Raw genomic sequence first — 11,332 nt, forward strand, 5'->3', positions numbered from 1 at the left:
CTAATGAATGTGTAGAATGGATTTACTGAAATCAATCAACATAAAGTAGTATTGACTAACCTTTCATTTCAGTGGGTTTATTCTGAATGCATGTTAGTTTTGATCTAATCCAACTGCCCTAGTACTACATTTACTCAAAAGACCTTGAATTTAAGAAGCCTCAGAAAAAAAGAACAGACAAAAAAAGTGTAAACATTGAAAACATCCGGTGTGATGCCCATTTCTTCACTTTGTTGATCTAGAATTGTCAGTTGCAGCCAGAATGTGGCACACCTGTATATGTGTATGCATATATGTTCTTTGCCAATAGTGTTAATTTTAAAAAACCCTTTCTGAGCCATACTCCAAAAAGGTGGGGGCGGGGAGGGCAAGAGCCACAACTGGTTAAAATGCATTGGCTAAAAAATAAAGTACCCTACTAAAACTTTGATTGCCCATCTGCAAATAGTAAACCATCCCCTCTATACATATAAACCACTGTGACCCACAAATACATATTTCCATTTTCTCCTAGCAGAAATGGCAAAAAGGAAAAAAAGGTGGAGATGGGGTGAGGAGAAGAGGTAATTGGCACATCAGAATGGATTAAAATTCATTAAGTGAGCAGCGGGCTTGAGTCCCATTGGTCAAGAATTTATTGGTGACAGCAATTCTTCAGAGGCATTCCCACTACTTCTTTGCAACCATTTGTACCTCATGCTAATTCCTTCCTTTCAGTAGTAGTTTCTGTTATCAGAGAATGTAATGCAGTCTTCCCATCCACAATTTATAGATAATTATTTTCTTGTTGGGTAAATATAGTACCTATTTTGGTATACTGGTAATACTACTTTTGGTTTTTAGTATGTATATTAAGTGTGAGAAATCTGTAATGCACTAGAGGTTCCACATCCTTGATAAATATCAGACATAGCGTAATATCCATCGCATCTTCTTCCAGGTTGAGGACTTTTATTCTTTAAAATGTGGGGATGAGGTGTGGCAGAATCAGATTTCTGCAGTGGAACATTTGTTCTCTAAGAAAGTCATATAAAGACATTTTGTACTTTTTTAACACTGACAAATGCTGTCGTCTTGCAATGTAAAAAAAAAAGCTGTTAAAAAATTAAGGAAGAATTACTTTTAGCTGAAAATATATAAATACCACCTGCTGTGCATGAAAATAAAATTGTGTAATTTTCATTTATCATAGTTGCACCCAAGAATTGATGCTGGAAGATTTGATGAAAATCTAGGAATGCTTCTAATAGAATTTTTTGAACTCTATGGAAGGAATTTTAATTACTTAAAAACTGGTATTAGAATAAAAAATGGAGGTGCCTATATTGCCAAAGAAGAAATCATGAAAACCATGACTAATGGATATCGACCATCTATGTTATGTATTGAAGATCCTCTTCTGCCTGGTGAGATGACATAAGCTGCTTTATGTAATTTCTATTGATAATACAGAACCCAGAAACTTTGGAAGAAATGTTTAAAAGGATACTCTTAGATCTTGTTATGCAACATTTGTTTATTACATTTACAGCATGTCTGTTTTGGGAGGGGAGGGGACTGAAGGCAGCATCTATGGGAGTTATTCTTTATTTTATCCTCACAAGAACAAAGCTGTGAAATATTCACTGGACTCAGTTTTCTTCATGGTTGAATGGGACCTTGACTCGAATCCAGTCTAACTATTAATCTTAACTACTACTTGTAGTGTTCTTTCCCCTATTCATTTGAGGGATGTAACTTCTAGGAAAGATGATAGAAAGCTGTATATGCCCACTCCTCATTTAGCTACTACTTTAGTTAGCAAGCATTCACAAATACGACAGTAATAAAAAAAAATAATTTTCCGACCAATGTGCATGTATATGACCGGATTTTGTGTGCCTGACAAGAACATATGCCAGAGTGAGAGTAACGCTGGCACATTTATCTGAATGAGATGGCAGCAGCCAGTAATCTTTGCAGCATCTCTCCCTCTCCCTCTCCCTCTCTCCCTCTCTCTCTCTCTGTCTCCCACTCTCTCTCTGTCTCCCTCTCTCTCTCTTTCTCGTTAATGGAAGAATGGAGTTAAAGTTTGATATTTGTACTCTGGGCTAGATTAATCATTCAAATAAGAAAAGGAACATAATGTACAACCCTTGTAGCTCAAACTGCATTGATACAAAGGAGTATTGAAATACTTCTTTAGAATTGTACACAGAAAACAAAAACTTGTTTCCAGCTGAATCCCAAGCACATTCATCCTGATCAAGTTAGGACAAATGTTTATAGAACAAATTAACAATTTTAGATTTGTCTGGGGTGGTTTCATAACTTCAGAGAATTTTGGTAAGTGTTAGGACAGTGTGTATTCTCAGTATTGTGAATTAGAATACTAATCTATAACAAGACTATGCAACCTGGTTTCCCTTCAGATGTTTTAGACAATTCTTATCAGCCCCAATTAGTCTTGCCATAGCAGAGTACTGTGGAAGTTGAACTCTGTAAGACTTGGAGGTACCAGATTGCCTAGCCCTAAACCAGCCTCTGTTTTTTGATAGATCAAGTAAGCCAGGCTAGTAGGACCTGAACATGGCCCAGTGCTATTTTCTGCCTAAGTGATGTTGTTTAAATAGTTTAGGTTTGGATTGTTTATTGTGTAGTTCCACAAAATTATCAGATAAGCTGTGCAGTTACATTTTTGTTATTACAGCAATTGCTTTTCTATCCATAGGCCAAAGAATAAGTAAAACATAAATGACCTAGTAACAAAGAAATAGCTCTTGTTATAATAGGAGACTGTGGATTGAAGGCTTGAAGATAGCTTTCTTGGTATGGGAGGACTTTCTTGGAAGGCACTGAATAAATAAGTAGCCAGATTTATATGTGAACGAACTTTATACATAATATACAGATTTGACCTAAGGTGTATGGCTGTATATCTGTAAGCTGCCTAGAATTGTTCTGGAGTTTTGCAGCTTCTAAATCAAATTAAATCAATTAAAAAAAATAGCTAGTATAGACATAAGCTGCTTAATATTGAGCTCCCAAATCCAGTGAAGAACAAAAATGATATGGTTGGTATTACTCATTCTTCTTTCAGCTTTAAAGAAAGGTAGATAGAAAATGAAAGCTGAAATGCAGCAAACTGTTATTTTAAAAAAGTACCAGTTCTACATGTCAAACAACAGAATGGGGGGATCAGGCACCAGTCAGTACATATGCTCATGCACAAAGAATACATATCTCTCCTTGAAATGTACTGCATATTCCAAGGGTTTTAAGCATTACAAGTACAGGCGAAAGCAATTTGGAGTCAACTGGATAACGAGTGTGATTTTTAAAAATTTGACTATTACAGGCAATGATGTTGGAAGAAGTTGTTATGGTGCCATGCAAGTAAAGCAAGTTTTTGACTATGCTTACATTGTTCTAAGCCATGCAGTATCACCACTTGCAAAATCATATCCTAATAGAGATTCAGAAAGGTAACTATTTGCGATTGTGTTCATTGTATGGGCTGAAGTATTACAGCCTTGTAAAAACCAAAGGCTGCATGTGGGCTTTGAGTGGCATGCCAGGTGCTGCAGTTAAAAAAGTGGGCAGGCCAGTAGAAGTCCTGAGGTTTTTGAGTACAGTGGAACCTCGAGTTACGAATTTAATCTGTTCCGTGACTCTGGTTGCAACTCGAATTGGTCGCAACACGAGACAAATTTTCCCATAAGGTTTAATGTAATTACCGTTAATCCGTTCTGGCGTCCGCGGACCACGCGGCAGGGCGGAAAAATGGCCGTGGACCACATGGAACGGGCAGAAAAATGGCCGTGGACCACATGGAACGGGCGGGAAATGGCCGTGGACCACGTGGCACGGGCGGAAAAACAGCCGCGGACCACGTGGCAGGGCGGAAAAATGGCCGCGGACCACGTGGAACAGGCAGAAAATGGCCGTGGATCTGGTTCGTAAGTCGAGGCGAGTTCGCAAGTTGAGGTAAATGTTTGGGGCCAGAGCTGGTCGTATCTCGAAAAATTCATAAGTAGGGGCATTTGTAACTAGAGGTACCACTGTAGTACATTTTTAAGCTTTAAAATATAAATCTTTAAAGCCTAATCAGAACTCAGTGCCCATTGCACTGCCAAAATTTGTAAGTATGAGCAGAGGAGGAAGTCTGAGTACTGTAAAGAAGGATTCTGAAGAATGTATTTAGATTCCGCTCAGAGTCACTTCTTTGTGAGATGGGTGGAATCTAAATTTGAAATTATGTATGTATGTATGTATGTATGTATATTTAATTCAGTTCTGTGGCTATATATTACTTATTCTATTGTAAGACAGCACCCTGGAAAGAAGGGCTAATATCAGTTGCAAAAACTGAAATTGCCCCTGAATGTGTACAAATTCTTTTTTTATCTTAAAGAAAAAAAGTTTCTTTGCTCTTATGTTATCCATAGTGAAATTCAAAGTAAAAAAAATAAATTGCTTCACTGCTATGTTTTGATTTATCAAAATTTAGTCAACATTTCTTCTAGTACTTTAGGAAGAATTATTAAAGTGACAGAAGAAGTGATTGACTACAGAGCGTGGATTAAAAAAAAATGGGGAAACAAAGCTAACTTTTCATCAGATCTTGGTAAGTAAATATATTGATCCTAAAAAATACATTTCAGATTTTTTTAAATCATACTTTTCCAATTCTTATTTTCTTATCCTATGTTTCAATTCTTACTTTGTTCCTAGGCTACCTCTATGGCTTCCCCCAATGCTTTGTTATGATTTATTGATAAAAACATGTGAATCCACATCTGGCACAACCTATGATTCCTGATTTTAATTTGTTAAAATTAACAAAGTACACACTGTAATTTATTTCATTGTTACATCAACCTTAAACATCTTTGATACAATATCAGTGCACAAACATTAATCAGCAATGTTTTGTGCAATAAAACTAACAAAACTGTAAAGCGAACAAAACTCGAAACAGAGCTGTACTTTTTTTAAGTGAAAAGGAAATGTGTTGACATATAAACATGTATGTGCTAATAGGTGTTCAGTTGAAAGAGAGAGAACCAATACCTCCAGAGAGTGCAACCCAGAATAGAGATACTGAAATGCTTTACAACCAACCTTTGACTTTGTCATTTACTGATATGCAACAATTATCATCAGGCTCATCTGCCTCTTCGGTGTCATCTCTTTCCGGCAGTGATGTTGTAAGTTTTATCTTTTTTCTGTTTAAGCTGTTCTCTACATACCTGTGAAAGTTAATACAGCATCTGAATAAGATTACAAACTATTTTATAAGAATACAAATGCAAGGTAAGATTACAAACATTATTGTAATATTCATATTATTGAAACACACATAAGCTTGAAATCACTGTTCCTGTTAAGCTTTCTCTAAATTTGTGTTAAATAATAGATAATCTATCTAGAAACGTAACCAATATATTACCATAAGTAAATGATCAGAAAACTGATTTGAAACCATTATTTCAATTAATGTGAAGATTTTAAAGAATTACTCAGAATGAGATTATATTAGTTTAAAAAAAAATTAAACCTTTTTTTCTTTTTCATTATTTCTATTTTAATCTCATGTTTATGATTTTACTCTAAAATGTTTTCTAGTTTTTAAAAATATTTACGAGTGCGAAAACAATTACACAGAAATTTAGCAGGTCCTTAAAGGCGAAGAGCTACAAAAGAAAACAAAAAAGCCCAGATAAATTGTGCCTTCCACACATATAGTTATATCATGACTGCTGACTGGAGCATAGCAAGTAGTACACACTATAAAAATTGCTCACTAGCTCAGTCTTGGTATGAAAAATCAGTTGAAGTTCTACTTAATCCAGAAGAACAGCAACTGGGTAGTGTTAGGAACTATTTATTCGAGGCAGTTATTTAATTTATTTTGATAGTGTAGTAATGGAGGGTCAGAAACAGTTATTTTTCCAAAATATTTTCTCTCTGATCCTCCTCTAGAGAGATTATTTCTGTAACATATGTCCAGTGCAAAATCATGCACTGCCTCCTCTCTTCACATACAATCACTCAATACAATCATTCGGACAATAACATGCTCAGCTAATCTTTTAAAACAAGTAGGCATTTCTTTTTTTGAATCCCAGATCTCACAGGAGATATAATATCTATGGAGATTTATGCAAGATTCATGCCTCAGAGGAAGAACTGATCTCAGGCCAAAATTATTGATTTAGGGTTTTTCCAAGGTACATCTGTTGTACAGTCTTCCATATTTGTAGCATATATCCTCTGTGTTAATCCAAATGTTTTTCCAGGAGAATTCAAATCCTAAATTGAGTAAAAGGCAGCTTTCTGACTTATTTCAGTGACAGTACTTTCTGTTATTTGAATGTGTCATCCCAGGTTTCTTTTGTTTTATAAAATAAGATAAGATAAAATCTGTTTTATAAAATAAAATCCCATATTTTCTCCTTTTATGTAACATCAAGGATTCTGATACTCCACCTTGCACAACTCCTAATGTGTACCACTTCAGTCTGCAAGCACCATCTCCACTTACGGCTGGATTACATCCAGCATTAACTATGCCAAGTGGTAAAAATCAGTCTGTGCCTGCAAGAGCGTTGATTGTGGCAACAAATAATCAGGTATGTGAAAAATTCCCTTTGTTTTAATTTGCTCAAGCAAGCATTTTGAAAATAATAATAAACCAGAACAGCACCTTAAAGAAAAAAATATTGAAGTAGATTAAAAGATAGCAATTCTTAGAATTAAAATTATTGAAATAGATTAAAAGATAGCAATTCTTAGGATTAAAATTATTGAAATAGTTTAAAAGATAGCAATTCTTATAAAAACAAATTTAAATAATTCATAATATAGAAAACCCCAAAAAGCTTGTTAGCTAGGGTAACTAACAAGCATTTTAAATATTAACCACTCTCCTGGAAATTTCAGGATTCATAGATGATTTTTAGATCAAGTGAAAAGTTCCTTCAGAAGTGTATTAGATTTGCCAAGCTATAGTTCTAAGAATATCCTGCTAAGAATATCCAGAAAAATTGGATCAAGCTAAAAAACAGAAAAGTTCCAATGGATATGGGAAGAATATTCAGCCAAGAATATTGAAAGAGACAGTGATCTAGAAGCTGCCAAAATATGACAGCACTACTTACTCATCTAATACATAATACTCATTTTCCAAAGGAATGTGTTTGTATTTACATGCGTATGTGTGAGGACGGACATGCACACACACATGGAATACCAAAAAGCATCTTTCTGACAAGATTTCTTATTACTAATTGAATAAAAAATGTTCATCCCACTTACAATTGATTCGATATTGTTGGACTAGATGGTTAATAATTTATTGCTCTCTGACCTTTTTAATTGCTCCCCTCTTCCAGATTTCTTATCAGAAACCAAGAGACATACATATGTCCAGTGTTTCTCTTGGAAGAGGAGAAGATGGTCATGTCAACTTTATAATTTTAAATCTATAATTCAGCCATCAACTGGAGATTTGGAATGCTTTAAAAATAGAAAATAAAAATAAAAACCAAATAAAAAAGATGAAAGCATGTTAATAAGCACTATTATTGTTCTGTACTTTGATGGTAAATAAATGCTGTCTTGCAAAGATATGAAAGTGAAATATAATTCAAGTCATCTATCTACCATTAAGGAAAGATTCTCCCTGATAGAATATGAATCTAATACAACTGTAAGGCACAAGTCATGAAAATATGTGTACCAGCCAGACCTGCTAGCTCATGAAATGTGTTATCCTGGAAGCACAGTTAGCGATGTAGGATGTGATAGAGCAGCTGCCCGGACTCATCAAATCCACTGCTTCATCCATGTGGGGATAAATAAGACTGCCAAAAGAAGCCATAACCATATCATCTTGGACTTCAAAACACTAGGAACAAAGCTGAAGAATCTGGGAGCTCAAGCTGTTTCTCATCCATCTGTTCAAGTCCATAGAAGAGTGACCTGTAAAAGATCAATACTCAAAGTGATTGATTGATTTTGGGAATGATGTTGATAAGAGAGATTGATTTCCAAGACCATAGTTTGTACTTTCTAGAGGATAGAGTGCTGGCCCAAGATGAATTAAAATTCACAAATGTAAAGAATGTGTTTGGCAGGAGGATTTAAACTGAATCCTGTGGGAAATGGAGATGTAGATCCAGAAAATTTTAAGATAAGTACTTGTGTATAGTAGTAGGCTGGAGAAAGTAACTACTGAAGACTATGAAACTGCTCAGTGAAAAATCAGGAAGGACATAGAATCATAAAATTCAAGGCTTTTGTTGTCAGTACAGTAATGTTCATAGTGTAAGAAATAAAAAGCTGGGTTATTATAGGAAGATAAAATATGACATACGTATGCAAAAGCCATCATGTTATTTCCTGTAACTTACTTAAATTAATGTTATGCAAAATGAAGAAAAGTAGTAAAAAATGATAAGTCAAATAAATTAAACACCTGAGATAATAAAAAGAAAGGACACACAACTAAATGTAGTTTACATTCATCAAATTTAACTTAGGTTTCCAAAATTTTGACATCCCCTTAAGTACCGTTTTTACATTTCTGAATTTTATTGTCTTCAGTGTTCTCCCTTAATTTCAGGACTAATAAGTACCTCTTAATTTATGAATATGTTTGCCAAAATTACAGATTATTGTGTGGTGCTACTTCAAGTAAATTTGCATTTCTCTCATTCATATGAGAGAGTAAAAATTAGAAATGCAGTTATAAATCTTTCAAAAGATGGAGGAAATCCCAGAGGATTCATCTATCCTTGACTTGATCCTAAGAAATAATAAAGATTTAATGGACAGTGTGAAGTAAGTCAACATTGCTATACTAAAAGCTTAGTGAAAATCTAAAAACAAAGGAAGATCACATAGTAAATGGAAATATAGCCAGGTCATCAAGGAAGAATACATCCAGGTAACAAACTCTGGAGGAGGTGTCAGGAAAACTAGTTTTGAATGAGATGTTTACAGCTCATATGTTGATTCAGTTTTGTCTGAGAAGATGTAAGTTCCACTAGTCAGCTGAAGAGCAGAATTCTATTTTGAGCTTGATAAAAATAGCCAGATGTTGCCTACTGCCCCGGAATGAGTTCAGATCTTCACGGCCAGATTATTTTCATCCTGTGCTACTGAAGGAACTAGAACTTGCTGTTGGGTTGACTGAAACTGTGTTCATTGTCTTTGAAAAATCCTGGAGTACCGCAAGTACCAGAAGACTGGAGGAAAGCAAACGCTGTCTTAAAGAAGGAAAAAATGGAAGATCCCCATAACACAGATCCCCATCTTATATTGATAGCTGGGAATATTCTAAATTATATTATCACATCATACAGTGGTACCTCAGTTCACGAACTTAATTCGTTCCGCGACTCTGGTCACGACCCGAATTGGTCGCGACCCGAATCAAATTTTCCTATCAGGTTCAATGTAAATACAGTTAATCCGTTCTGACCCCTCCGAATTTGGTCGCGACCCGATTTTTGGTTGCGTCCCGAATCAAATTTCCCCATAAGGTTCAATGTAATTATGGTTAATCCGTTCTGAACCATTTTTTTTTTTAAACCACAAAAATATGAAACAAAATACAGTACGAAGGGAGAGAACGCTAACCTTGCTCGATGCGACTTCTGGCGTGGAGGACAGGAAAGCGGGTGGGGAGGCGGTTATTGCTTGGAGGGAGAGTCCCCCTCCCTACAGGAAGCCGCGACCACGTGTCACGGGAGGGAAAATGGCCGCGGATCCTGTTCGTCACCCGATCCGGCGTTCGCGAACGGAGGCAAAATTTTGCAACCGGAGCTGTTCGTGAACCGAATTGTTCGTGAACAGAAGCGTTCGTGAACTTAGGTACCACTGTACTCTGAGAAAAGTTTGTCAGACTAAGCCTAATCTGTTTTCATATTTTAAATTGCGTATTTCTGTTAAAATTTGATTATATAAATGTCGTGACCGTATTATATCCTGAGTTCCACAAATCAAAGTATTCAATAAAGTACTCCATGAGAATCTGGTAAGCATATTAGTTAAATATGCACTGGATGTTAAGTTTATTAGGCAGGCGCACAACTGATTTGCAAACCATACTCAGAGGTATTCAGTAGTAGTTCCTCATGATATTGAAATGAGGTATCCTTGGACAAGTACTCTTCAACATTTTTAATTATGAGTATCTGCCCTCTACAATGAGTTAGGTGAAAAGGTGGAATGAAGGCTTATCAGATTTGCAGATTGCTTTATCTCTGAATGGGATAGCTAGTATTGAGGAAGTATAATGCAAAAAAAGAATACTCTCTAGTATGCCATGAAATAATTGCCTGAAGCTGTAGGAAGGCTGTGTCAGATGTTATGAAAAATTTTCTAATAGTAAAGGCACTTAGCCAGAATATTATTAATCAAGGAGGTGGTAAGCTCTTCTTCACTGGATGTGTGTAAGCCAAGGACAGCCATTCATTTGTCAGGATGTTTTAATTTGGATTCCTGCATTAAGCAAATTGGCTTAATAGCTTAAATAGCTCCTTCCAACTCTGTGATTCTATTATTTAAATGCCCAGTTACCCTTTTTAACAAACTAGTTGTGGCGTTCCAGGCTAACTTTAAATATAAATTGATCACTCGCTAATAATCCAAGCTTGGGTTTACTAATGTGTAAATCCAGTGGTCAGATTATGCTTCTCCAGGAGTAGGTGGAGTTGAAAAAGACACTTCTTGCCATTGAAGTCATTTGTTCTTCCATTATTAGTTATTAGGATGCTCAGTCTTGGAAAAAGGCACAGCTTCTTTAAAGAATTTGTGCTTGAATCCAAACTGCTGCAGAGCCCTAGCAGTGACATATTTAGGAAGATCCTGTTATATATCCTCTCGTTCAGGGAATAACAGCATATTGATTAAACTTTAGTTCTGTGAATAATTACCTCCAGTGGTAACTTATAGATGTTGAATAGCAACAAGGACAGAATGGGACAGCTTAGCCAAGGTGCAGTCACTCAGTGCTGTCCTCTGAATCCTGATTCTGACTCCTAATTGACAAAATCAATTCAAAATGATGCCATAATTACCATTATTAAAAATGCCAAGATATCAAGAAGAATCAACAAGCTTTCATCATCTCCCTCCCCATAAAAACAGTCCACTAGGATGACTAAAGCTGATTCAGTCCCAGAACCAGACCTGAAACCAAAGTGAAACAGGTCCAATTAATAAATTTCTTCCAAGGGGTTGATATATTATAGGTAGCATCCTCACAAGCACCCTACAAAAGGACATTAGCAATAGGTCATAGACGTTAAACCTCAGGTTCCAGAGAGTTTTTTGAGCACAA

The 11,332-nt window shown here is 35.8% G+C and overlaps 1 protein-coding gene across 2 annotated transcripts in view; it reads left to right on the forward strand.

Moving 5' to 3' along the window:
• Positions 1-11,332, forward strand: part of TENT4A (terminal nucleotidyltransferase 4A) — a 36,988-nt gene that overhangs the window by 21,236 nt on the left and 4,420 nt on the right. For both annotated transcript variants that reach the window (XM_015889213.3, XM_088131373.1), the window contains exons 7-11: positions 1,193-1,406; positions 3,338-3,464; positions 4,506-4,606; positions 5,023-5,189; positions 6,456-6,614. In XM_015889213.3, the coding sequence (XP_015744699.2) occupies positions 1,193-1,406; positions 3,338-3,464; positions 4,506-4,606; positions 5,023-5,189; positions 6,456-6,614 (768 nt within the window). The remainder of the gene's footprint in view (positions 1-1,192; positions 1,407-3,337; positions 3,465-4,505; positions 4,607-5,022; positions 5,190-6,455; positions 6,615-11,332) is intronic.

This window comes from Python bivittatus, unplaced genomic scaffold (genome assembly GCF_059951505.1).
Source record: "Python bivittatus isolate LINGU-HERP-01145 unplaced genomic scaffold, Pbiv_v1 ctg000960_np1212, whole genome shotgun sequence".
Classification (NCBI taxonomy): Eukaryota; Metazoa; Chordata; class Lepidosauria; order Squamata; family Pythonidae; genus Python; species Python bivittatus.